At 41.4% G+C, this 27,866-nt stretch overlaps 2 protein-coding genes across 12 annotated transcripts in view; one reads left to right on the top strand and one right to left on the bottom strand.

Moving 5' to 3' along the window:
• Window positions 1–27,866, top strand: part of sgsm1b (small G protein signaling modulator 1b) — a 33,883-nt gene that overhangs the window by 545 nt on the left and 5,472 nt on the right. The window contains exons 2-22 of one of the 4 annotated variants that reach the window (XM_077586217.1): window positions 2,816–3,033; window positions 3,421–3,494; window positions 5,483–5,630; window positions 12,690–13,618; window positions 19,923–19,998; window positions 21,082–21,244; window positions 21,400–21,552; window positions 21,641–21,708; window positions 22,802–22,944; window positions 23,006–23,137; window positions 23,213–23,337; window positions 23,428–23,495; window positions 23,645–23,808; window positions 23,890–24,019; window positions 24,723–24,849; window positions 24,916–24,980; window positions 25,054–25,199; window positions 25,296–25,424; window positions 25,501–25,671; window positions 25,771–25,839; window positions 25,905–27,011. In XM_077586217.1, the coding sequence (XP_077442343.1) occupies window positions 13,592–13,618; window positions 19,923–19,998; window positions 21,082–21,244; window positions 21,400–21,552; window positions 21,641–21,708; window positions 22,802–22,944; window positions 23,006–23,137; window positions 23,213–23,337; window positions 23,428–23,495; window positions 23,645–23,808; window positions 23,890–24,019; window positions 24,723–24,849; window positions 24,916–24,980; window positions 25,054–25,199; window positions 25,296–25,424; window positions 25,501–25,671; window positions 25,771–25,839; window positions 25,905–27,011 (3,063 nt within the window). In that variant the 5' untranslated portion in view covers window positions 2,816–3,033; window positions 3,421–3,494; window positions 5,483–5,630; window positions 12,690–13,591. Of the gene's footprint in view, window positions 1–2,815; window positions 3,034–3,420; window positions 3,495–5,482; window positions 5,631–12,562; window positions 13,619–16,943; window positions 17,670–17,785; window positions 17,830–19,922; window positions 19,999–21,081; window positions 21,245–21,399; window positions 21,553–21,640; window positions 21,709–21,949; window positions 22,012–22,801; window positions 22,945–23,005; window positions 23,138–23,212; window positions 23,338–23,427; window positions 23,496–23,644; window positions 23,809–23,889; window positions 24,020–24,722; window positions 24,850–24,915; window positions 24,981–25,053; window positions 25,200–25,295; window positions 25,425–25,500; window positions 25,672–25,770; window positions 25,840–25,904; window positions 27,012–27,866 lie in introns of those variants that run through there. The other 3 variants (XM_077586213.1, XM_077586216.1, XM_077586218.1) reach the window with 3 other exon arrangements.
• Window positions 233–16,899, bottom strand: LOC144064053 (ARF GTPase-activating protein GIT2-like). 8 transcript variants are annotated; one of them, XM_077586225.1, is made up of 20 exons: window positions 16,700–16,899; window positions 15,609–15,742; window positions 15,399–15,523; window positions 15,168–15,273; window positions 13,514–13,600; window positions 13,283–13,413; window positions 12,836–12,930; window positions 12,723–12,768; window positions 12,393–12,444; window positions 12,243–12,315; window positions 10,059–10,156; window positions 9,857–9,968; window positions 9,513–9,664; window positions 8,725–8,877; window positions 8,319–8,528; window positions 8,081–8,170; window positions 7,312–7,388; window positions 5,411–5,617; window positions 3,439–3,502; window positions 233–2,955 (listed from the first exon to the last, which is right to left on the bottom strand). In XM_077586225.1, the coding sequence occupies exons 1-20, from the start codon at window positions 16,749–16,751 to the stop codon at window positions 2,752–2,754; spliced, it is 2,268 nt and encodes a 755-aa protein (XP_077442351.1). In that variant the 5' UTR covers window positions 16,752–16,899; the 3' UTR covers window positions 233–2,751. The 8 variants fall into 8 exon arrangements, 7 of the variants coding, with proteins under 7 accessions (XP_077442351.1, XP_077442354.1, XP_077442352.1 ...); XM_077586228.1 differs by having other exon boundaries at window positions 5,411–5,566; XM_077586226.1 differs by having other exon boundaries at window positions 12,393–12,441.

Below are 27,866 nucleotides of genomic sequence, written 5' to 3'. Positions count from 1 at the left end.
GCTTTATATACTGAATATAAATGTTAAGATGCTTTACATCTACAGCACTAAAATGAACTACAACATTTACAGATGAGGTTCATTTGACCTCTAAACTTTTCTATACTTTCGTACGTGTCCATCTTTAGGACAAAATTCACAACAGAGCCTAAAAATATATATTTTTAAATGTCACAATTTAAAGCTTCATCCATGTCGTCTTCTCTTTCCTTCCAAGCACAATAGCTTAATCCAACATTAAATATATTTTTATTGATTCATTGTTAGGTATACTTTCAGTTAGGAAGTACCACATCAATTTGACTTTTTTCCCCACCTCAGAATAGTTATGGCAAGTTGTGGCACACGGTGTTAAAAAAAGAACAAACACATCAAGCTGGAAAGTAGATGGCATCTGTTAAATTAATGGCAAACATATTTTATATTCATAGTTGGACAGAATTGTGTTTTACATATTAATAGGCTGCCGTTTTCTTTGCATTACAGTGCGTAAACAAAGCAAGATGACATTGAATGGCAAACTCATCTCCGCCTTTCGGACATTTAAACAACAAATGTAACTTAGACCGACTTCACTGGGCTCTGTGTGGCCGAGGTATTCTGTTACTTTTTCCACCCCTGGCATTCGGGACTGAAAGTGACACATTAGATCAGGGTTGATTTGAAGGGGTGTGTTGACTTGGATCCAAGTTTCCCAAACTCGGGCTCCAAACAGTTACGTTGAAAACATTTCAGAGACCTTAAAGGGGACATATTACGGAGCATTGACACCCAAGGGTGAAAATTGTGAAAATTAAGCACATCTCTTATCATCCTGTTTCAGAAAATGCAAACTCAGCTTTTAAGCTTTAAAATTAATGGGTGTCCAATAATTCTTGAAAGTAATTTGACAAAAGCATGTCAGAAACTAGAGGTGAAAATATTAATAGAAGATTGATAAATCGTTAAAAAAAATCGTAAAAAAAAATCATCTAATCATTGCAGGCTTAAGGACGTTTTTTTTAAATTATGAAAGACTACATACCAGTAATATGTCTCCTTTAAAATGACTACGCCTACAAGCTGACGTGATACATGGGGGTGGTGGTGGGGGGGGGGGGTCTTACAAAAATAAACACTGTTGTTTTTCTTAAGAGGTATGACACGCACGTTTATAAATACAACAAAAGCATTTGGATTAAATCTGGTAATTACATTGATACGTACATTTTTTTTTTTTTACACAGCAGAACCTCCAAAGCGGTGCAATGCAACCCAAATTGTGTTGATCTAATATTGTGGTGCCACCACAGCAGGGTACTTACTGTTGACGGCACATGATCAAATGCGATGACTGAAAAGTACAGTCAAACAAAACCAATACACGTCAATTACAAATACTAGTTAATAATCCAATTTCACTAAACCGCTCCGAAAACTATTTACAACAAATGATGTAGCTTTGTTCAGTTATTTAAGCCAATCACATATGGTGTCCACTTTGGAGGTTCCGCACCATTTGCATATTAATGTTCTGGAAATGGATTTCACATATTTTCGTGGCTCACTATTCACAAATTCACGTGCCCCCCGACCCCATATTTGTTCACCGCATGTTTTTGCTCTGCTTACAAGTGATTGCAAAAACGCTCAAGCTAACAAACGGTGGATACGTTCTATACACGCAATTCCGGTGCATTTTTACAAATCTAATCATCTTTATCGTTATTAAAGTGTTTCGGGGATTATAGTTTGTGATATATTCATGGTTTAAACGTTAAACATAAAAAAAAAATATATACAAACATTTTTCAGGGTGGTCAGCGTCTCACGCTTCTTATCCCCCCCTCGAATACAGAGGGTTTATCGGAGTTGCCATGGCTTTGCAGCACAGGATTTGGAAAGCGGGGTTAGCCACAAATCCATGTGATAACGCCATTGCTATCAGTGGAATGCTAATCGCTAGCTGTTGCAGTTGTGAGGCAGCATACTGTATTCTCCGTCTAAAACCAGGGGTTCTCAAACTGGGTTCCGCAAAATAATTTGTCATGGATTATTGTGATCGTATCGTTTACAAAAAAGTACATACGGGGAATTAAATCAATTACGTCTCCCTACTTTAGCTTTCAGCCAAATAAAAGCTCTCATATGATTGTTACACAGCACATGGATCTGACATCCCTGTGTAAATTTTTTATTTTATTTTTTACAGTAAAAAAAAGAAGTTATTTTTTACAGTAAAAAAAAATCCACATTTTGAGGTAAAATGTCTTCTTTTTTTTGAAAGAGAATTAAGGTGTCTTTTCCAAAGTAAAAAGTGCAATATTAAGAGAATAAAGTTCTATTTTTGCAATTAACTAGATAAAATGTTCTTCCTTTGCTCAATTTAGACTATTACATTATGACACCGTTTTTCTTGTAAAAAAAATAGATTTTATTCTCTTAACTTTCATACTGTCAATTTGGTTTATTCTCATAAGGTTAAAACAATTCTATTTGTTCTAAGGTTCTGACTTTTTCTCTCTCTCAAAAATAAGCATCTTTTCAATTCATATGGCGCACAAAGTACTTTGGTTTGATTGTAGTTTTTCTGCCCGGGACCTAAAATTTTGTGAACCCCTGGTCTTGAAGCATCATTGCGTTTCGCTATCAAGGTCATGAGAAAAATTGTTTCATTTTCGAAGCTAAAGGAATGAAATTCTCAAGGACGCGAAGTGATAATTTGGGGACGGTTTTGCTTTGTGTGTGGGGGGGGGGGGGGGGGGGTTCTGGCTAGTTGTTGTTCTCTTTGGTGGTCACGGTGACCAGCTGCTTGGCGGCTTTGGCAATGTCGTAGGCGCACTGGATGACCTGCTGCGTGACCAGCTGGACGTCGGCGGCGGCGGGGGGGCACGGCCCGCGGCACTCGCCGTGCAGCCGGCCGGCGCTGGAGGTGAGCAGGGACAGCGAGCCGCGAACGGTCTCCGAGGTCGGCCTCTGCCAGGGAAGACAGACAGACAGACAGAGAGATGAGATGAGAGAGAATCAGACCAGGCGGTCGCTATGGCAACGCCCGTAAGTAACCTCGTTGTCAGTGATATAGAATGAAAAGTTGACAGTTAGACACTTTGCAGACTAATCTAGCAACTTTTTCCACAATATGCACCTAATGGCAAATTTTCAATGATTTAAAATTGGATTGGAAACTTTTAGCACTTTTAAAAAAAAAAAAATTTTTTTTTTTTTTTTTAAAGAGTCAAATGCAGCAACTCATGCATTTTCCTTCTACATGACAAGATTATTTTCTCTGTTGCACACACAGCAACTTCAATAAATAAATAAGGCCTGTCCGCTACAATTATCGTCGTGTGAATGTAAACTATCCAGTAACAGCATTAATGCAAAAAGCAAGAGTCTGCACGTTGTGTCGTGTTGTTTAGTGAACGCATGCTCTTGTTGCAGGCTGGGGTGTCGTGTTACCTTGGGAAACAGAGCGGCCATCTCCTTCACAGCTACACAGATCTTCTCTGAACATGGTAGGAAGCTTCCAGGCAGACACAAACACACATGCATGGTCAGTAGTATAACCGTGTCACTTATTGTGTAAATACTTAGAAGTATGAAATCCCCTGTTGCAGGACGACTGGTGCCTATTTTCTGCTTTTTAGTATACGAATATATATTTTCTTATTCCTTTAGTATTATGCATCTTTTTACGTAGCTTTTATATGAGGTTATTAGCATACACATACATGGCATTGACGTACATTTTATTTTTACATATTTATTCATGCGTTAGATTTGTTATTTTTATTGTATTTTATGTATTACTATTTGCATATTATTCATTTGGTATATAAATCTTTAAATTTGTATTTTGAACATGTATTAACTCTTTGACTGCCAAAAACGTTAAATAACGTTTAGTAAAATCCTATGGAGGAGTGCCAAAGACGTTAAAAGACGTTTGTTTCAAAACAGAGGTGAAACTAACCATTTTTTATTGTTGATTACTGAAAAACGGAATAAGGTAGAAACAAACTTTTTTTTCTGATGAAAGGTGAGAGTCCAATCTTTCATTTGGTAGTATGTGTGTTTCCATAGTCCAAACACATAATTTTCTATGGACCTTGAAAGATCAGTCAAAATGCTTAAAATCGGCTGGCACCCACGGCATCCCTTTTCTGAAAACGTCTGGCAGTCAAAGAGTTAAGAAACAAGTGTACAAGAATATTTCAGCGTGAAAATAAATAAATATATATATATATATATATATATTAGGGGTGTGAATTACCTAGTACCCGGCGATTTGATTCGTGTCACGATTCGATACAGATTAATCCCGATACGAATCTATAAACTGACTATTGCAAAAAAAAAATTACTCAAATTTAGAAAATACTAATCAGTAAACTTGTACATGTGCACTGTAAGATTTGTATGAAAATGTATTGATTGACCTGAAAATTCATGCTTATAACTGAGCCACTGCATTTAACAAACAGTCTGTTTCATGTTTGAACAGCACTGAAATCAAATATTAAGGCTTAATGGCCCATTAATATAACATTCTTCCATGCTTAATGTGTGAATCCTAACCCTAAGCACGACATTTTGTTAAATATTTCCATAAAAAGTTTATGTTTAAAAATCGATTCGGCCGCATATTGAATCGATTCGAGAATTGTGCGCTGTTATATCGCGATATATTGCCGACTCGATTTTTTCTAACACCCCTAAAATATATATATATATTTTTTTCATTTTTTTTCCCCCAATCTATTATCCTGTTTTATTCCTCATGGGTAAAGTGAATTTCCACATTGCTAGCATTAACCCCCAAACAAAGGAGCCGATTCAGACGCAAGCCAGAGAAAGACCGAGATGTCGCGGCAATGGCCTCATTTTGTTTGTCATGACTCTCGCTGCATACGTTTTTGTTTTTTTTTCTACTCACGCTAACTGGCCGTGAATGTGTACAAATTGAATAAGCATTCGAAGGAGGCGCAGTCGAACAAGAAATGTGGCGCCCAAGTGTGAATAACGAAGGCAAATGGCGACGAGCACATCGGGTGCAATGTAAAGTTTGCTGAACAAAGTCAGCTACAGGTCGCTTCCTGATTGGCTATTGTTGCGTTCAACGTCACAATTACTCAGTCTGCGATCGTAGACTGATTTAAAAAAAAAACAAAAAAAAACAAGAGTGTGTATATGTTTGTATTTTGAAAAAGCAACAACACCAAAACTAATCAGTCTACTTCCATGGAGAACTACAGAAATCTTGAGAATAATTACTGTTGAGACTGAAATTCCAAGGATTTGGACTATTTTAAAATCAAGTCTGTAAACCATGAATTGGTTATGAAACTATTTCGCAATTAATTTGATAATTGATTAGTTAGTTAAAAAAAAACACATACACTCACACACACACAACTGAAGGATGCGGTACCTTTCGTGTTTGGTTTCCTGGGCGGCCCTCAGAAGCTCCTGAATGTTCTTGGTGATCTGCTCCGTCTTGCAGATGACGTCCTCCGTGGACGGAAGGGCGGTGGATTCTTCCTCGCCCTCCGTCTCGTCCTCCGCCGCCTCGGAGGCTGAGAAGGGGCTGCTGAAAGCGCACAAAGTGGAGGGAGAGCGAGGAGCTTCACAACAACATCTACAATTGAAAGGTTTCAGAATGTAAACATTTTCAAGACAAAAAAATATTTGGAGAGAATGACATCATCACACGCCACTAGTGCTCAACTCGGAGATCATGTATTAAGAGAATACGAACACTTATAAATATTGGTTAGCAGTCAGGAAATCCAGGTTTGAATCCCACTTTTGCATAATTTCCTCCAACATTTCCAAAAATAGGCACGATTGAAGACTCACACCACTGAAGAAATTGTCTAAAAGGTGTGAACGTGATGATATGCAATTGAGTGCCGACCAATCCTGGGTGAATCCAGCTAACTCCCGCCAAAAGTCAGCTGGGATGCACTCCAGTTAGCCTATCCACTACTCTAATGAGGATGAGAGCTATAGAAAATGGATGGATGGTTATTTTTTTCCCCATCTACATATTAACTCATTCACTGCCATTGACGTCCAAAATTCATTTGAACTATTTCTATTAGTTTCAAATTTTTTGCCAAGAGTATGAAAACCTAGAAAAAAATGTATTGTACATTTAGAACAGATATAAAATTTGTGATTAATTGTGAGTTAACTATTGAAATCATGCGATCAATTACAATTAAACTATGTAATCGTCTGACGCCCATAATTTTTCAATATTTTCTTTTTTGTTTAATTACTTAATTATTTAAACTCAAGAACTAATAGAAATAGGCTATAGACGTCAAAAATTAATTTGAACTATTATTGTTGAACATTTTTTTCCCCACTTTTGTTAACAAGAGTATGAAAACCTAGAAAAAAATGTATTGTACATTTAGAACAGATATCAAATTTGTGATTAATTGTGGGTTAACTAGTGAAATCATGCGATTAATTACAATTAAAAAATGTTATCGTCTGATGCCCCTAATTTTTCAATATTTTCTTTTTTGTTTAATTACTTAATTATTTAAACTCAAGAACTAATAGAAATAGGCTATAGACGTCAAAAATTAATTTGAACTATTTCTGTTTAACATTTTTTTTTCCACTTTTGTTAACAAGAGTATGAAAACCTAGAAAAAAATGTATTGTACATTTAGAACAGATTTAAAATTTGTGATTAATTGTGAGTTAACTATTGAAATCATGCGATCAATTACAATTAAACTATGTAATCGTCTGACGCCCATAATTTTTCAATATTTTCTTTTTTGTTTAATTACTTAATTATTTAAACTCAAGAACTAATAGAAATAGGCTATAGACGTCAAAAATGAATTTGAACTATTTCTGTTGAACATTTTTTTCCCCACTTTTGTTAACAAGAGTATGAAAACCTAGAAAAAAATGTATTGTACATTTAGAACAGATATAAAATGTGTAATTAATTGTGAGTTAACTATTGAAATCATGCGATTAATTACAATTAAAAAATGTTATCGTCTGATGCCCCTAATTTTTCAATATTTTCTTTTTTGTTTAATTACTTAATTATTTAAACTCAAGATTAATCACAAATTTTATATCTGTTCTATATGTACAATACATTTTTTTCAAGGTTTTCAGACTCTGGTTAACAAAAGTGGAAAAAAATGTGAAACTAATAGAAATAGTTCAAATGAAGTTTTGACGTCTATAGCCGTCATTGGCAGTGAATGAGTTAAAAGACAATGACAAATTTTTCTAATTTCTCCGTTTTTAATCCAGTTATAAAGCGCCGGTTTGACCGAAGACATTTCTTACCCAATATCCTCTGTCTCCGAGTGGCTGGGTGCGGTATCACAGTTGAGCATGGCGCTGTGTGCCTCCAAACTGCAACCCTGTGGGGGAGATCAGACAATTATCATCCCGTCCAAATGTGCAGACAAAACCACACCATCATGCATTGGATGCAAAAAAAAAAAAAAAAGGACAACAAGCGAAGGGATGCAATTAGTCAATGCAAACAAATGCTGGCAAGAATAGTGAATGTTTTTATCGAGAGCCATGAAGCACATTTGAACTTTCTTTCAAGGACATTTGGACCCGGTGTCCGTCCGTATATAAGCAGCTCTGCTTCAAGAGGAAGTCAACCTTAAACATTTCTTGACAATAATATGTTATATGTGACCTCACTAGTCTAAACATGACATTCTGATTACGACAGCTCAGCTTCAGAAAACAGGTGATCTGTGATTGGAGGGCGTAACTGTGATGTCATCTTTAGTCGAAAAGAGGCAAAATGGCCGCCCCCTGAGATGGATAAAAACGGCTGGATTTTCCTGCTCAACTCATATTCCACTAACGCAATATTAACCAGAATGCCATATTTAGACTAGCGGGGCTGTATGGAACATATTATTGTGAAGATTTTTTTTGGGGGGGGGTTGACTTACCCTTTCGGCACAAGTCAAAAGCGAGGGTGCGGCCAGCAAGGCAAGCCAAAAGCTGCTTTTAAAGGAGACGAACGTCAGGTGAGAGGCAACTAGCGAGGGCGGGGATTGCTTTTGGTGGAGCCCTCCAAGTACTTAACCCTTCGAGATCTCTCATCGCGCGACCAGGACAGGGAAGAGGGGAAGGATGGGAGGGAGGAAGCGGCCGTTCCCAAAGGACCCCTCCCCATCTAGAAAAGGGTCAGACCAAGTTGAGCCAACTCAAATGAAATGAATGATCACAAAAACAAAAAAAAACACCACCAGCTCCAAGCCAGGCATTTATACCGAGTCACATCGACAGTCGAGCGAGAGCCGCAATGCCCTGGTGGCGCTTACGTTGGTCGGGAAGGGCTGTAAGACAACACCGTCCTCCCGCCGAGTGGCGTCGTTGCGGTGGGGGCACGGCCTGGGGGCGGAGCCCGTCTCGTACATGGACATGGCGCGCCCGCCGCGCGGCTGCCGTCGGCCCGCGGGCCCCGTGGCCTGGTGCTGCGCGGCGGGGGCCTGCCACCGCAGCGTCGTGTTCTCCGTTTGCAGGGAGTTGAGCTGGGGGGGGGGACAAAAGAGGTGAAGCGGGACAGAAGGACATTAATAATGCAGCAAATTGCAGCCGAAGCTCGAGCAAGAAGCATTTCAAGCTATTTTAAGATACAGTGGTTGACTTAGAAGTAAGGTTGAACAAATTGGAGGGACAAAACTGTTGACGTCAAAAAGTGACGTCCAGGTTTAGGACTTGACGAACCTTGCCCTGCATGGCTCGCAGCTCTTCGCTCAGGTGACAGTTGACTTTGAGAAGCTGCTGGATTTTGGCTTCCGAGGCGTTGAGGGCGCTTTTCACGTCCATGAACTCCCGCACCGTGATGGGGCCGTCCGACAGGTCGGATGACTCGGAGCTCTGGTGCATGTCGACGGAATTTGTTTGAATCAGCGTGGGGGGGGGGGGGGGGGATAAAAGGAAATAATCGACAAGTAATCAATTGTCAAATTAATCAACAACCATTTTAATAATCGAGTAATCGTTTCGAGGCATTTTTTTTTTTAATTGTCCAAATCAGTAACAACATTAATTGTTCACTGATTTCTGTAGTCCTTCATGAAAGAAGACATTTTCAAACATCTGTTTTTACTTTGGAAAACAATGACCGAGCCAGTATCAGAGTACAACATCAACCCCCCTTTTTTAATCACTATGAGAATACAAAGTACGAAATAAACACCAATCACTCGTTGACGCATTTGCTTTGAAATATTACCATGCTCTCAAAGAAGTTTTTTTTTAAAATGTTTTTTAGAGCATACAGAAGGCTTTGATGCAGCCTCTGAACTGAACTGAAGAGGACGCTTGAAGCAATGGTAGTCATAACAAAAACGGCCAGCAGGGGGCAGCAAGAGGTTGGGAGTGATTGAGTTAATAAACAGTAATTTTTTTGTAATACACTTTAATACAAAATTAGTCGATTGATTAAATATTCAATAGATTAATCGATTCTAAAAATATTCGATAGCGTCCACGCTAGTGCCTAGCCAAACCTTGGTCCTTCCGTCAGTGCCGTTGTCCCCGCGGGTTGCCTCTTGGACGGGATCTTCATCCGAGGCCACGCTGTCATAGTCGGGCTGGTCGTTATCTTGGCTGTCGCTGCTGTGGCGACTGTTTACTCCTTGCAGGATCAACTCCACATTCTCTGTAGATATTTAAAGGAGTGAAGTTCATTGTGTTGTTCTAGTAGGGCTGAGCAATTCATCCAAACGTAATCATGATTTCAATATTGCCTTCTCACTATCATAAAAACATTATAACCTAAGTAACAGGCTCCAGTTACTCACAAGCAAAAAAAAAAAAAATGGATGAAGAAAGGATAGATGAATTTTGGCACCTTTGGGACTTTCACAGGAGTTCCCCCACTGTCGCCGTTTGGCATCTGTCAGAATATCGATGACCAAGGTGGCAAATTCATGGGCGCTAAATCTCGCCAATTTCTGACGACCCTGAGTGAGGAATTCACAAATTGAAAACAATACACACGAATATACGGTTAAAAAAAAAATACCCCAAAAAAAAGCGGGGACGGCACTTGCTTGATTTCTGGTGGAGGAGTACTCGGGGTTGACTGGCAGGAAAGGCACCACCGTGGTGTCTGTGACCAGTTTGCTGTGGTTCTGAGTGGCCAAACACACTAGAAAACAGGACAACATACACATTTAAGTGGACATACTACGGAAGGAAAGCTTTTGTGAATGTCCGTTTGTTGTCTTTTTATTACTGTAGTATAAAATACAGTGGCCAGGGGAATACGCTTCTTTCTTGACCATCGCATCATGACGTTTTTGGTACAATACAAAATAACACAGGACAATACATGTGTGGCCTCAAAATAGGGCTGAATAATTAATTGAATCCAAATATTGTAATGAGTCAAATGCAATTTTCAAATCGCAAAGGCTGCTGTTTGAGGGGGAAAACAACAGCTTCATTTTGGTCAGTTGATATGTTTTTTTTTTTTTATATATATATATATATATACACAGGGATGTGATTTGACCAAAGTGAAATTATCTGAAAATTTAGCCGAGGGTCTGGGGGCCGCTGGTACCCAGCTAGGTCCAGGGCAGTGCCCTGGTGGGGGGACAAGGGGGGCTACCGGAGCTCATGGGTTTTCCGTGTTTTTAAGTACTTTCAATGCACTCACATGATAAAGAAATAGACAAAACAACAGCATAAATTTTCAATGTATATTGAACTATCCCATATAAAATGGCAGTTTTAGTCAACTCAAAATCAGTCACATTCAAAAACATTGGACTGCCTTTGCTTTTAAAAACTATCAATGAGAATATCATCATATCTAACTAATGTGATTACTAAGTTAACACATAAATAATGTTGAAGAGTTCAAATTTCATGAACAAATAATTGTATCATGACCAAATGAAAAGTAACTCATATTAGAGCATACCACAAATGTCTTTGTTATAGCAGAAGATGTTATCTGTCGGAGTCATGTGCATACACAATGAACTACTAAAAAAAAAAAAAAAAAAAAAATTCGCAATTTTTTTTTTGGGGGGGAGATAAAAAAAAGCGGAATTCCGCAAATTAGCGGAAAAATCACATCCCTGTATATATAAAAAATATGTATATTTTGTGTATTTATTTTACTTATCGACTGCCTAGATACGTTTGTTTACATGTCACTGTTTAATGAGAGATGATGCGCAAATCAAAATGATGATGCTAATGTTAGCTATTGTAAATTTGCGCGGTAGCAATAAAGAGCCATCAGATTGATAGTTGGCCGCAACACTCACGACCCCTATGCGCTGGTCCTCATGGGAAATGTGGTCGTCATTCAAGGCAAAACACTACTGCTTTTGTCCATATGGGGCCGCCAAAATCAATGAAAACTGAAAAGTATTTTGTGCTACTTTAACTCTTTGACTGCCAGACGTTTTCAGAAAAGGGATGCCGTGGGTGCCAGCCGATTTAAGCATTTTGACTGATCTTTCAAGGTCCACAGAAAATGATGTGTTTGGACTATGGAAACACACATACTACCAAATGAAAGATTGGACTCTCACCTTTCATCAGAAAAAAAAAGTTTGTTTCTACCTTATTGCGTTTTTGAGTAATCAACAATAGAAAATGGTTAGTTTCACCTCTGTTTTGAAACAAACGTCTTTTAACGTCTTTGGCACTCCTCCATAGGATTTTACTAAACGTTAACGTTTTTGGCAGTCAAAGAGTTGAAAGACTGCAAGTCAAACTGTTAACAACTATGACAGTTATTAACTCTAATTGAAGTAGATAAATTGTCTTAAATTGGTTCATTTGCTATTTATTATTATTTATTCATTTATTTTTAATACATGGGAAGAATCGCTACCTTCTTCAAACATCAATAAAAGGGCATCGCATATCTGGCTTACAAATGACAACAAAGTGCAATCAAAATGTGCGGTGACTGTGACCAAGCAAATGAGATTTCTCCCAAAGCTCTGCGCCACTGACAAACAATTGAGCTAGAATTTCATTTGAAATTCAGACTATGGAGTGGATGAAGCCGCGCATCCATTAGCAGCCGTGTTGCATTCGAGGTGCACTTGGGCAAGGGTGGCAATGACCACGGAAGGAACTCAGGGCTTGTGAAGGGTCACGGTGACATTGCGCTTTTTGATGTTTTTCTTCATTTCCTCTTTTCAATTTGATGTTTCATTAAAGTCCATGGACTGCATCGCAAGTGTTTTTTGCTGCACTATACATACCTGCGTCCGTTTCCCGTCGGTCCACTTCGTCGTAAACATCCATAGCAAGCTCTTCAAACTGATGGTTACTTAGCTGGAACAAGATGGGGAGAAAATAGTTAGACAATAATATGGAATTGAAAAAATATGTAATAAAGAAGAAGGCCTTACAGACTGGAGCTTCTTCTTGGCAGCTTTTGCAAATTCTGACAAATCTAGACTGCTTTAAAAAATAAAATAAAAATAAAAATTAAAAAAAAAAGTACATACAGTCACAAAAACATGCCAGATACTTACTTATTCCTGTAGCCATCAAAAAGAAGGCAGTGTTGGAAAAAGTATGTGTATTATTAACTTATGAAAATTTACTCATTTAAAAACAAAGCATGTATCTCTGATTTAAGGAAAATTATACCATAACTATTGACATGCATGTTTAACCAGAGATTTTGGTTTTTTTTCCTCCAGAGCGCAATATAAAAAAAAAAAAGCAGGTGTTACCTGTCTGCCATTTGAGGGATGATGAAGTGTTGACCAAATCTGTGATCTGCAACAACAACCACAACATCATCAACCTCTCAACCACTAGGCAAGAGACACTTGCTCATTATTACCCGGTCTTCGTCCACAAAGGTAAAACGTTAAGCGGTCAGTGAGTTCGTATTGGATCTCCACGAGGCGCTCGGCCAGCTCCTGATGCCCGGCTTGTCTGCAATAACAAACGTGTAAGCAAACCTCAGGTAGAAAAAATAATAATAATACGTAAGTACAAGTTCAGGACGTATAAAGAGATTTTTTCAAAATCTGGTTTCAGTAAGTTTACAGATAATTTGATGCAAGTTATTTATGGCGAAAGTAACAGAACAAGCCATTGTCAGCCATCATGTGACATCATCATCTCGTGTTCATTGTAATCGCACGCCATGCTAATGGCAGGCCAGTTTAGATTATTTATTTATTTTCATCTTTTGGCTGTGGTTAACATACGAAAATAGAAATAATACACACATCAGGTTTTTCTTTCTCTTAAGACTGCAAATAACGCGTTGGCCCGGCTTTACCTAGCACAGTCAATAGGAGTTTTCCCGCTGGAGTCGAGAGCTCCGGGATCAGCGCCATACACAGCCAGCAGCTCAGCTTGTAACAATTGTCCCGCTTTCGCTGCTATGTGCAACGGCGTGTTTCCTTTCTCCTTGCGACCCCATGAAAAAAAAAAAAAAATCGTATTATAGCAACATGATATCACCCGAACAGGAAACTACACCAACAATAGTCTGGGAAGTTGCACTCACCGGATGGAAGAAGTTGGCCTGCGCTCCCAGGGATAAAAGTCTCAAGCAGGTCTCAAGGTTCCCCGTTCGAACGCTGGAATGCAGTTGCTGCACAGAGAGGACCGAGTGAGTTTGGCTTGGATTTACACTCCCCAATTCCCATGCAATGCCGATATCCCATTCTTTTAGAATTCATTTAGAATTCATTATATTTCAAGTATATATGGCCATGTTTACATCAGGGATGTGATTTGACCAAAGTGAAATTATCTGAAAATTTAGCCGGGGGTCTGGGGGCCGCTGGCACCCAGCTAGGCCCAGGGCAGTGCCCTGGTGGGGGGACAAGGGGGGCAAAGCCCCCCGGAGCTCATGGGTTTTCCGTGTTTTTAAGTAATTTCAATGCACTCACATGACAAAGAAATAGACAAAACAACAGCATAAATTTTCAATGTATATTGAACTATCCCATATAAAATGGCAGTTTTAGTCAACTCAAAATCAGTCACATTCAAAAACATTGGACTGCCTTTGCTTTTAAAAACTATCACTGAGAATATATCATCATATCTAACTAATGTGATTACTAAATTAACACATAAATAATGTTGAAGAGTTCAAATTTCATGAACAAATAATTGTATCATGACCAAATGAAAAGTAACTCATATTAGAGCATACCACAAATGTCTTTGTTATAGCAGAAGATGTTATCTGTCGGAGTCATGTGCATACACAATGAACTACTTAAAAAAAAAAAAAAAAAAAAAAAAAAAAATCGGAATTTTTTTTTGGGGGGGGGATAAAAAAAAAGCGGAATTCCGCGAATTAGCGGAAAAATCACATCCCTGTTACATACATGGTTGTTAGTGGTGCAACGGATCACAAAAGTCACTGTTCGGATTGGATCACGGATCGGATCGTTTTTCAGATCAGGAAAAAAAAAAAGAAGATAAATAGTGCTTTGTCTTCATTTATTTTGTAAAGCGCTTTTTCCATGTTAAAAAAATCATCAGGATTTAGGAACCCAACTTTTAGTTTTTGTTATGTTCCTATTATCTAAACAGCTAAGTAAGATTTTGAGTAATGGTGAAAAAGTGGACAGTGAATTAGAAAGTAGCCTTGGTCCAGAAATATGAAAAATAATTAAAGCCAGCCAAGCTGTCAAACTCACTTCCCAGCCGGCAGCCAGACACTCACAAGTCATGCTAACAGCTAGCTGCTAACCACTTAAGTCGGAGACTTCTGCTGCATCATACAATGACGGCGTAATTAATTAGCGGTTTCTTAGCGTCCTAAATTAGCGATTGAACATGAGTTCGGGATAGCGTCGTGTTGATTTTGGTCGCAACTACAATGCTAATCAACTACGATAAAGAAACGTCTAAAAGGAAAATCAAGCTAGTCATCACGCAATGACATGGGTGAATTTCAAAGTAAAAGTCTACTAAGGCTATTTGCATTGCCGTCAATGTATTACTGTATTTGGTCAACTTTATTTTGAAGTTAGGCTTAGCGCGTTACATTGAGTATGTTGCAGCTTCCTTGACATGTCAGAATGGTTGTTTTTGTTTTGTTTTTCGGGCGTAATCCAAACCGACCAATGATGATCCGTTGCACCACTAATGGTTGTAATTTCTGTAAGTTTGGCATTAATGGTGGGACGTCTAATACTTACCTTGCTAAGATCTTTGGCGGTGACGCTGTCGTCCTCCCGACAAGGCATGCGATGGACGTATGCCAACATTTGGTATTTGGCCTTGATGAACTCTGTCTTATTGGGACTAGACAACAGATTTGGTTTGAATCCGTCATGTAGTGTTGAGGAAATATTAGAATGCCTCCTCTCTAATAGACACTGTCCCCCCATTTAATTGCTAGCTAATAATAGAAATATACAGACACTTACTGAACACGGTCCTGGGGGTTGGCTTTACGCTTGCCGCTCGCTGAGGACGAGGAAGACGACGAGGGGTCGAGAAGGCTATGCTCCCATATGGAATTGGCTCCGTTGCCGTAAAGTGTCTGCACCATCTAAAACCAGCAATTACACAAGACATTAATGTGCAGGATTGATCAACAACTATAGCAGCGGTAGAGTCGATAGCACCAGGGTCACCTGAAACTGGGAGGGGGGCCACACCGAATGGGTCAGATGCCGGACTTGGGAGCTGTGTCGTCCCAGACCTCGATGGATGCTGCAGCATTCATCGCAGATCAGCACGCCTCGGTTGACTGAGGCCCACCGAGGCTCTGTGAAGCACACATGGAGTGTAAAATGAGGTTTGCAAGCAACGCTAGGGAACTTAGCTCTGCCGCGAATAGCGAAAAGCCTGCGGAAACTAGGTGAGGTTTGTAACTGCATGTAGATACCACAAGATGGCGACAAAGCCCTTAAAATAGATGATCATAAAGCATCAACAACATGCAAATGTACACAATCATAAACACATGGTACATGCTGTTAAATTAAACCAATCAAACCACCTTTAACATATGTTAGTTTAAAACTGAAATTTACTTGTGTTTTATTTGCTTTCATTTTCAGTAGGATACTTGAATACTTGTGCTAATTGAAATATTTGTTGTTTTGTAATACTAATATTTGCTGTAATTACTTTACTGCACGTCAATTTGTCCTGAATGTACAAAGTCGGGTTAGGTTGTCGGTGCAAAAACAGGATATCGTAAACAGAACGCACTTGTATACAATAGTGGTTGTCAGGTAGAGTCACAAATAAACAAGACAGTTTGGGCCATTATATGGATGGGTGGGCTTGATATGATAGATAATCAGGGGGATACAGAGAGAAAGTTGCTTTATTCATCCCTCTTAAATCTCATCATAAACATTATGCCGCCTTAGTGGTCTGCTAGTAACAAACGTTCCCATTGGTCCTCACCAGCTAATCTACAATTGATGATTCCACAACATTGGTAACCGAATAAAAAACATGAACCAATAAACAAAATATCGCGAGAAGCCGAAAAGTTCGTAACATCTCGCGCACAAAACGCACGCAAAAACACATCCAAGGACATAAGGGTAACACCGTAAGTGTGAGACATTGCAGGTAGTAAATGATCCAAGTGATCTTTAATATCAAGACCGTAATAAAGAGTACAATGCACGGTTCCTTTCTGGTGTTGCGTTCGAGGCTAGCAAGTTAGGCTAGCAAGACGGCTAAGCAGTTAGCTTGTTTGACATACCCGGAGCGCTGCAGTCCGCGCAGACCTCTTTGCTTCGCACTCGTTTTGACATCCCCTCACAGACGCTTAATTTCGGCTTCAAACAAAGCAGAAGAAGACTGCACAATAGTTAGTGAGGCAGCCAAGCAGCAGTTACTAATAGCGGGGGAAAAAAATGCAACAACTCTCTCTGCCCATCTGCCCTGCCTACTGTTGAACAAAGATGGGACCCGTTCCGCTTCTCTCGGGTGCCTCCTTGTTCGCTTCCTCGGTCACTTCCTTTCTCGCGTCTTGGACATCCACTTAACCTGCGAGTTATTAGTCGAACCGTACCAAGGAAAAATGCGATTGATAATTAATTAAATCTATAAATTAAATTATAATGAGTATTTCATGTGTTTTGGTAGATTCGGTCATTCCATGAGCTTGTATCTCAAATGTTCTATCCCTAAATCTATTTTCCTCATTAAATTACTCATTACGTAATTTCCATTCATTTCGGTGGGAAAATATTATTTGAGACAGAGTTTGAGTTACAAAATGGGGAACCCGTATTCTGAAGACACATTTTTAACCATCACCATCTTGCACTGGCTCTGGTTGGCCAAGAAAGTCCCAAAATGCTAAAAGCTGTGCTGCCTTGCTAAAGTTGCACGGCACGATCTCCGCGCCTCTTCATTAGGATAATTGCAACGACTCTGCTTAATGAAGCAGCACCTGCGACACGTTAACCTACAACCATTTTACTGTAAGAGCCCCCCACCCCACCACCCCCCACCCCCCTGCACGACAGGTTACTGGTGGGGGCTACTGTTTCTTTAAAGGGGTGTTGGTCGACGGAGAGGTAGCACATAGGTTTAATTTAGTCGCAAAGGAACACGGAGTACGTTTGTTTTGTATTTATTTCTTTATTTTGTTGGCGTGTTGTTGACCTCCAAGAAGGCAGCAGCAGCAGCCGTGCGTGCGTGCGTGCAACCTGCAGCCATGGGAGGTAAGCCTTATGATGATGATGATGATGATGATGATTATTCTTATCATCAATTTGCAACGAGATGATCATTGCCTAAATGCACATCACATGCAGTCCTGTTTGTCTGTCCGTGACAGAAGCGGAGACTCGTCAAAAATTGCTGCGCAGTGTGAAGAAAGAGGTGCGTTGTGCTTTTCAATGGCCTTAATTTTGCGTTTTAGTCACACGTTAATCGGCGTAGAAGCTAAAAAGGATTGTACACTGTATTTAGCCGTGATGATGATGGTGATGATGCTGGTGATGACGATGGTGCTGATGCACGCGCGCGTGCGAGCGCGCGCACCATTTTTCCATCAGCCTTGCATTACGATGTCAATTATTGTGCCTTTTCTGTTTTCAATCGTTTTTTGCATTGAAACGACAGCAGACTGTCATGTGAGAGAAAGGGGAGACATGGCTGTTTTTACTGCCTGTTTTTTATTTTAATTCCCAAGTGAGAAAGCTCGGTACTTCCCCCTCACCTGTGACTCATTGCATCTCAAATATACGCACGAGGAGGGGCTGCTTCTTTGCATTTTCTATACAGTTTATGAATTTAGAGCCATTGGAGGACGATTAACTGCATTCTATCAGTTTTTGAGTTTGCCATTTGATTAAATAGACATTTTTTAATTATATAAACTACTGTAATAATTACGTTATTGTCATTATTTATCTGCAGAACATTATACATCTGTTGTATCTATCTATCTCTACACTCATATTTTTTGTTGTTGGGGGGGGCGTAATTGTACTTTATAGACACTGATTAATAACGAATAGTATACAATGTGGAGAATTTAACAGTTTGTACGCCATCATTTAATGCTGATATTCGTTGTGCTGCTCCAACTGGTGTGTCCGTTTTGGCCACCAGGAGGCAGTGCAATAGTCATACAGACCGTAATAAAGAATATTAGGGGTGTGGGGTTCATGCCACGGAGGAGGCGGGACTTCCGACTTCCGGGTTTTCACACACCAGCTTTGTTTCCGGTTCCGGTTTGCAACGTGTGTACTTGCGCTTCCACCTTATCGGCGACAGCGCGCGGTTGGGGGGGGCGAGTGTTGGAACGTGGCCAGAAACGGCCCTTAGGTGCAAAACCCGGAAGTCGGAAGTCCGTGTCATCTACTCCATTGCCTAGTCCCTGGCGATTCGATCCGTATCACGATTCATTGGTCGCGATTTGATTCGATATCGATTAATCGCGATATGAATCTGTAAGTCTATTGTGATTTTTCTTTTCTTTTCTTAAAATTTTGAAAATACTAATCAGTAGTGATAGACAATTGAAGCTTCATGAAGCACTTGTGATATATTTTTTTAACTCCTCTAGATAGCTTTCTTGGTTTAAATGTGCCAGCTAGCTAGCTGAACAGCTAACCAGACAGACAGACAGACGAAGCTTCATGAAGCACGTGTGATATTTTTTGGGCTCCTCTAGATGGCACTCTTGCTTTAAATGTGCCAGCTAGCTAGCTAAACAGCTAACCAGACAGACAGACAGACAGACAGACAATGATGCTTCATGAAGCACGTGTGATATTTTTTTGGCTCCTCTAGATGGCACTCTTGGGTTAAAGATGCAGTGGGAATGTAATCAATTTCCATCGCCATTATCTCTAAACCAAGAGCAACATCTATAGGAGTAAAAAAAAAATATTGCAAGTGCATCATGAAGGTTCATGAAGCTTCATTTTCCCATCACTACTAATCAGTAAAGTCACTCTAACAACATTGCAATAAAATATTAAGGCTTTAAACATAGATTCGGCCGCATATTGAATCGATACGAGAATTGCGTGCTGTAATATCGCGATATATCGCCGATTTTTTTTTTTTAACACCCCTTCTACTTATACTATTACTATAAGTACCTTGTTTTGATGCTGTAATATTATGTTTCATGGTGGACATGGTCAAAAGTCCCGTTTAAAATGGCAAAATAGCAAGAACTGCACTGAAATGGAAAGAGTCCTCATTAAAGCACTTGATTATTTTGGATGCTTTGAGGGTTCTGTTGAGCCTTTTCACGGCAGAATCATCCAACTTGTTGAATGAAAACGCTGCGTTTATAACCCGAGGGGCTTGTCAAGGTCAGAATAAAGTCACTTCTTTTGCTCCACATCGAAGACGATGTTCCCACTAACGGAAGTCGTAAGTGCTTCTTTTGATGGAGCAGCAGCGGCACATTCGAGAGGCCATGAAGGCAACACGGATGCTTTTTTTCCCCGCAGGTGAAACAGATCATGGAGGAGGCGGTGACCAGGAAATTTGTGCACGCCGACAGCAGCCACATCGTTTCATTCTGTGGTAGGAACATTTGCATATTTTCTTGGAATTTCTTTGGTTCTGCTTTGACGAATGAATTTTCCTTTTTTTGTTGGGGCTGAAAACTCCAAATGAACATGTTCAAAATTAGGGATGCACGATAATGCTATTTTCAACCAATAATTTAGAAAGTGCCGATGTTGATAACCGATAAGCCGATAAATGTTTGCAAAATTAACTTGAATACAAATATACTTTCGAGTCCTATTATAATACGCATAATGACGTCACAAATATGCGACACTGCCATTGGAGAGGGGAGGGGTTGAGGAGCTGGCCTCAAATTGAGCCACAACCACAACAGATGGACCAACATGGCATGTCTATTATTATCGGCGGATTTCTTTATTATCTGGTTTATCTGTACGATGTTAAATTAATTGGTCGATAATTATCCCCCCCCAAAAAAAAAGTTAAATTGGTCGATAATTGCCGATAATTATCGGCCACCGATATTATTGGGCATCCCTATTCAAAATCTTTGTTGTCATACAACGTCTTTTCGAATGCAACAAAATCAACATACGGGCTTGAATTGCCAAGATTTTTGTGTCGGCGCCATTTAATAAAGGCAGCGTAAAATGTTGTCATCACAGGATTGGCTATGAAAAAAAAAACTCATGATAATATCTATTAGAAAATACGCACACCCGACGAGCTCTTACCCCCTCAGGAATATTCTATTAGGTTGAATTAATTACAATTAATTAAAATAGCTCTGCTTGTTTAACGACATATGACTTAAATGGCGTTCAAGCACTTTTTACATGTACGGTGGTAACCACGGTGCGTTTTGCCAAAGGTGGCCAGATAAGAATTTTGTGTACTAGTCAGATGACACCCCTCAGAGGTGTTGATGCTAACCAGGAGTGAGGTGTGTGATTCACGTCCCTGATATCCTAGCAACAGTGTTTTGCTCCATTGTGCCACCTGTGCTTTCCTTCCACCTGGTCCGTCGTTTTTCACGTACCTCGTTTGTTCCACGACCGAGCTTGTAACTTCATTTACTTTTATACAACCCACTGTATTGATGATGAACTTGTGTTTGACCATGTGTGTGCGTAGCTGTAGTGGAGGCGTGCGTGCTGCATGGGCTAAAGAGACGCATCGCGGGACTGCTGTGCAGCAACAAGGTGGCAGCGCTCTTCATGAAAGTAGCCAAAAGCTTCACGCCCGCAGAGCAACTGTGCCAAAAGGTCCAAGAGATGGAGCGACTGATAGAAAACAGGTGCTGTGGGACGCACTTGTTTGGCTTTTCAATTTACTGGAAATGTTGCACTGTAATGACACACCTTGACCTTTTTATGCTGTTTTTTTTCTTCAGAAAAAAAAGACCTTTTTATGCTTTTAATTGGATCTGATATCTTAACAATGTCTTTCCAGCAAACAGAACAATTCCTCGCAGGGCAGCCAGCGTAGTCGGCAATCCAAGTTGAACAACCTTCCGCCTCAGGCCCTCAAACATTTATGGGTCCGAACGGCTCTGCTGGAGAAGCTCCTGGATAAGATCATCCTGTATTTAGTGGAGAACTCCAGGTTTGTCTAGATGCTTCATTTCTGTATATATTGGTCAGGCCTAACTAGAACGCATATTAATGATCCATCCGTTTATTTCTTACTATAGTACTTTTTATGAGAAAGAAGCCATGCTGATGGATCCTGTGGATGGACAAATTCTTGCATCGCTGTTGGGTAATTGGAGTTAGCGTTACTGTATAGTAGTGCCGACACTATCAAATATATTTTTTTAGGATTGTCCAGAAATAAACTAAAAACCCTGCCACAGTTTGGCTTTAACTATTGATGCTAGCTAGCTAGCTCCCTAGCAGGTAAACGAGCACCAAGGGAGCTAGCTAGTGAGCTAGCATCCCACAGTTTGGCTTTAGCCCCAGGTGCTAGCTAGCTAGCTAGCTCTAGCTAGCTCCCATGGTGCTCGTTTACCTGATACACACCTGATGGATCCTGTGGATGGACAAATTCTTGCATCGCTGTTGGGTAATTGGAGTTGGCGTTACTGTATAGTAGTGCCGACACTATCAAATGTTTTTTTAGAATTGTCCAGAAATAAACTAAAAACCCTGCCACAGTTTGGCTTTAACTATTGATGCTAGCTAGCTAGCTAGCTCCCTAGCAGGTAAACGAGCACCAAGGGAGCTAGCTAGTGAGCTAGCATCCCACAGTTTGGCTTTAGCCCGAAGTGCTAGCTAGCTAGCTAGCTCTCTAGCTAGCGCCCATGGTGCTTGTTTACCTGATACACACCTGCTACCACAGTTTGGCTTTTGCCCCAAGTGCTAGCTAGCTAGCTCCCGTGGTGCTCGTTTACCTGCTAGGGAGCTAGCTAGCTAGCACCTGGGGCTAAAGCCAAACTGTGGCAGGGTTTTTTCTTTCTGGACCTGGATTTGCCACCTCTGGTCATTGTTTTCCAAAGTAAAAACAGATGTTTGTAAATGTTTTATTTTGATTAAACTCAGAAGATAATCAGTCTTCTTTCATGGGACTACAGAATTACCGTTTATGTGCTGAAGTCGGAGGATTTAGACAATTTTAAATTAAAAAATGGCTCCAAACTATTACTCCATTATTAAAATAGTTGTCGATTAATTTGATAATCGATTACCTGTCGATTAATCGAATAATTTTGACAGTTCCAGGCATTAGCATGTTCATAATGTTCGGATTTAGAAAAATATTATTTGCATACCATATCTCATGCGTAGCCTTGACTTTCATTTGTTAGGTGACAACAGACATTTTCCATAACATGTTCTTTGACCTCGCCTTCCAGTCGGTCCCTGCGCTTTGGAGTACACCCAAGTCAAGACGGCCGACCATTTCTGGACAGACCCGTCAGCTGACGAGCTGGTACAGAGGCACCGCATCCACAGTGGCCGCTGTCGACAGGACTCTCCCTCCAGGAGGCCCGCCCTGGTTAGTGAGTCCTTGAGCGGGTGCCGATTTAAGTGTGTAATCCTCCTTTTTGTCATCATAGATTCAAAAGAGGCAGTCCAGTGGCAGCATGGACGATCGTCCTCTGGTGTGGGCGAGGGAGTATGTGGAGTCGCTGCACCAAAACTCCAGAGCCACGCTGCTGTTTGGCAAGAACAACGTCCTGGTGCAGCCAGTATGTCGGGTCCGAGTGTTTGAATGGGTTACGTTTTTAGTTAGCAGTTAGCACATTGCTACCGTGTGTCTTCAGAGGGACGACATGGAGGCCATCCTGGGCTACCTCTCGCTGCATCAGTCGGGAGAGTTGATGACACTCAAATGGACGCCCAATCAGCTGATGAATGGCAATGTGGGGGAACTGGATTCTGAGAAGAGGTAGGACGAACAGTGAGTTGGTCTAATAAGGACAAACCTGTTAACAATATTGTGAGTACCCCCCCCCCCCACCCCTGTCTTCCCCTACAGTGTCTACTGGGATTACGCCATGACAATTCGTTTGGAGGAGATAGTATATCTCCACTGTCACCAGCAAGGTAATTAATTTTTTTATTTATTTTTTTATTTTTTCTCTTTAGAGCTCAGTATTGTTCATTCGGTAATTTTACCGATTCGACATGTCATCATCATTGCTCTCTTTTTATTTTTTTATTTTTATTTTTTTTAAATAAACCTTTCTTCCCAGTGAACAGCGGTGGAACCCTGGTGTTGGTGAGCCAGGACGGCATCCAAAGGCCCCCTTTGCACTTCCCCAAAGGGGGCCACCTGCTCCAGTTTCTCACCTGCCTGGAGACGGGCCTTCTTCCTCACGGCCAGCTGGAACCACCACTTTGGAATCAGAGAGGAAAGGTTAGTCACCCATTAGTGACTGGGTCTTGGAGGTTATGTAATGGTGTTGGCATGGATTTCATGTTTTGTTTTCCATCACAGGGAAAGGTTTTCCCCAAATTGCGCCGGAGAAGCCCGCATAGCTCATGCGACTCTGTGTCTGATAAAGAGGACGATGAGGCAACAGATTACGTGTTTCGGATCCTCTTTCCTGGCAATCAAATGGAGTTCAGTAAGTGTTCAGACTCAATCGCATGGTGCAGTGGTTGTCCCCGACTTGTTACAGAACCCTTAACTCGCTCACTCCCAGCCATTTTCACTGAAGCAACTCCCTTTACTCCTAGCTGTTTTACTGGATTTTGACTGATTTTGCAAGGCCCACAAAATATTGTGTTCTATTTGCTATAAAAACATGGAATCTACCAAAAGAAAGATTAGAGTCTCTTCTTTCATCAGGGAAAAAAAAGTATATTTCTATCTGTTTCCGTTTTGCAATTAGCATTAGAATGTAGCTAAGTTTCATCATTACTCACAACATGGACTAGGTTGATCTCTTATACTCTGCTGTCACCTGCTGGCCGTTTTTGTAATAACTTTTATTGCTTCTTCAGTTCAGAGGCTGCATCAAAGCCTTCTGTATGCTCTAGCATTAAAAAAACAAAAACAAACGTATAAATATGTCTTTGGGACACTGGTAATATTTAAAATAGAATGTATCTATGCGTTTTTGGGAGCAAATGAGTTAAAAAGAATAAGATGATTCAAATGACCAAGATTTATCAGGCTTCTTCAGAGTTTGCTGGTGTGTTGGAGGAGGGAAACCACTAACAGACTGATGGACGCTAAATTACGAGGCATTTGAGTTTGTATCTTTTGTTAGAAATCTGTCTACTCTGGAAATGATGGTTTTGGGGGGGGTCTCTCGTTCTGTTCAGTGCCTTTAGAGCTGATGGACCAGGGAATGAACATGTGGCAACCGACACCCAGGAAGTCCTCTGGCTCTTCCTGCTCGCAGACCGGATCATCCGATAGCTCTCTGCCAAGCGGCTGCAGTCAGGAAAGGTACGACCAGTGCCTCTTAACCACATAAAGATCTTGTTATGGATCTCTTGAAATCTACTTCACCAGGGCTCCTCTGAAGCTCCTCTGTGACACCATGAAGTACCAGATCATCTCCCGTGCATTCTACGGATGTGGGTGCAAATTCCACTCCAATCTTTCATTGACTACAACAGTTGTCTGAAAAGTTTTTCCTCTCCAATCCAGGGCTGGCGTACTGCCGTCACCTGTCCACAGTTCGCACCCACCTCTCTGCTCTGGTCAACACTACTATAGTCTTTCCTGATGTGCCCTCGGATGCCCAGGGAGGTCTCTCTGCCGACGTCTGGACCAAGTTGCTCCAGGACGGCTCTGTAAGAGTTACACAAAAATGTGACCCTGCTTCAGTAACTCCACCCAATTTTCAGTAGTCGCGCCTTCCAGTTTGAATCAATGGAACTAATTTTCAGGCCTATGAGGAGCTTGAGATACACCGGCTGGTCTATTTTGGAGGCGTGACACCTTCACTGCGCAAGGAGGTCTGGCCCTTCCTGTTGGGACACTACCGGTTCACCATGACTGAAAAGTGCAGGCTGGAGGTATTTGTACATGTTTTGTCTTTCAAAATGTTGTGGACGCTGATGATTTTAAAACATTGGTTTGTCCGTGCTTCAGATTGACGAGCAGATGCGCCTCATGTACGAGCAGACCATGAAGGAGTGGCGAGGCTGTGAGGCCATCGTGCAACAAAGGGAGCGGGAGAAACACGCGGAAGCCCTTGCCAGGTGTTTGTCCGGCACCGGTGTTGAGCGAGGACCGGTGGCGGAGCAGGACTCGAGCACAGATGTAAATTGGCTTGATAAGCGTACATGTGGCAAAGAGGAACTTCACTGGCCTTACTTTTCTGACGCACGGTTCTGCTTTTTTGTCGTTGTAACACTCCAGTCATCGCTCAGCAGCAGCTCTGATCCGCAGAACACGCGGTCACAGAGCGACTCCAGCAGTAGTGCGCCGGTAAGATTCAAATGCAGCATCTTGACCCGTTTTTCTTTCATCACTTACCTTTCTTGCGTTCGTAGGTGTTTGCATCAGTTGATACTGTAGATCCCATGGAGGCGAGACCTGAAGAAGATCAAATAAAGCACAATAGTCCAGTCAAGGACACCTCAGATGGTCCGTCTGGGTCCAGCAACCTCTCTTGTACAGATATGTCGGAAGCACCGGCATCTTGCGACAGCTACCTTCTTTTGACGGAGCCCGATATTCCACCTGCATCCTCCCAACAGTTGGCGAAGGCTTCGGACATCTTGTGTGAGAAATCTATAGCTGAATCTCTGCCAGACACGGTCAAGGTACTTGAGTCAGGACCAAAGGACAGCAGCCTCTTGGGTGGTGGAAAGATGGAGGGAAATGAAGCCGCTGAGATTATTGAGCCCTCAGAAGCTGAGGAGAAACTGGAAAACACAAATATTGTAAATGCAATCATTGACCTAAGAGCTCCACTGGACAATACTAATGTCATTAGGCTGGAAACAGAGATTCAGAATGAGTATTTCCAAGCGCCACCACTCGGTCAAACTCTTCAAGCACAAAATAGAGAAGATCAAGAAAAGGATTCGTCAGAAAGAAGCGATGACGCAACAATCGGGAGCGATCCAGAAAGTTCTGAAAAAGCAGAAATATTTGACAACCTGCGCTCGCAATTGTTGGCTGCGTGTCTCTTAGAAGTCCACAACGCAGAGTCGGCAGATCCGGGCCCGTCTGAAGCCAGAAATGTGTCCGGCATGTCCCACTCACCAGTCAGACAAGTACTTGACGCTCTCCAGTCGGCATCCCGCGGGAGCCTCTCTCTCTCGTCCCATACCCGGCATTCCCCGGACTCTGATGACTCACACTCCGCCCTGGAGATGGAGGACATTCCTGCCGGGGTGGCCTGCCTGAACTTCGAGGGACTGAACACAAGGCCCTTGACGGTCCTCGCGGCCCCGCCCGCGCGTCCAGCTCTTAGAGCCAAGCTGGAACGTGAGGACCTCGTCATAAGTCCAACTCCGGACACCGGTTGCAACACCAGTCCTGAGGACACCGACCTGGGGCTGTCTGAAGACGAGCCTGATGTGGGAAACGAGTCTGCTGAGGCGGTAGCTGAGTCCAAACAAAAAGAATCCTCAGCTCAACGAATGTACTCCGTAAGTCAGCTATTGATTGACTTTACTGTAAACTGTAAACGCCTGCATAACCTAGTAAACTAATCAAGACGCAAGACGTCATGTCTGCGTCGGCACGTGAGTTTCACTGTGGACAAATCTAGCAATCTAGCGCACGGTGATGCGTTGCGTGGTTATCCAAAAGTGCTAACCGTTATCCCAATCGACTAACCGGCGTCCTGCTGTAGTCACGGCTTGTGTAAAAAAGATAACCGTGTCTGGTTTATTCCCTTCCCTACCCTCAAACAACTACGAAGAATGTCTGCGCTGTATCAAACTTTGTGGAAGACCACACGACCAGTTGAATCCCTCCCAAAAAGTGTCTGCACTAAGGTAATGTTAGCCAAAGGCTAACGACAGCTCCGGGTAGCTAACCGTTGTTAGAAGACTATCTTTGTCTTCCGCGTGTTCGTTGTCGTTCGGGTAGAGAGAATCCTGATTTTCTGAATACAGACTGGAGATCGGTGAACAGGTCCTTCGAAGGATTTATTTTACAGAATATTCTGGACACAAGCAAGTTTACAGACAAATGGCTGCAGTTCCTCTCGCCAGTGTGTAGTTACAGCGGACTCACAGCATTCTTATACTATCTTGAAAAGCAGTATTCCAAACCCCCAAGCAGATAAGACTTTTTACACTTTTACAGCATATCATCCAATACACATTGAGTTCAACCCCAGACACTGGCCCATTGATGTGGAAACAGACAAGGCCCCCTCCCCAGACCTCATTCAATACACTCACCAAGCTCTACTGAGGAAATGAAAACAGTTATGACTAAATCTAAACAGTTATAACTAAATCTGGGCAAAAGACCCTCAACACCGTCCACGCGTT

Source organism: Vanacampus margaritifer, chromosome 14 (genome assembly GCF_051991255.1).
Source record: "Vanacampus margaritifer isolate UIUO_Vmar chromosome 14, RoL_Vmar_1.0, whole genome shotgun sequence".
Classification (NCBI taxonomy): domain Eukaryota; kingdom Metazoa; phylum Chordata; class Actinopteri; order Syngnathiformes; family Syngnathidae; genus Vanacampus; species Vanacampus margaritifer.
Note: the sequence above shows the minus strand (reverse complement) of the source record. Positions and strands in the feature narration are given on the sequence as shown.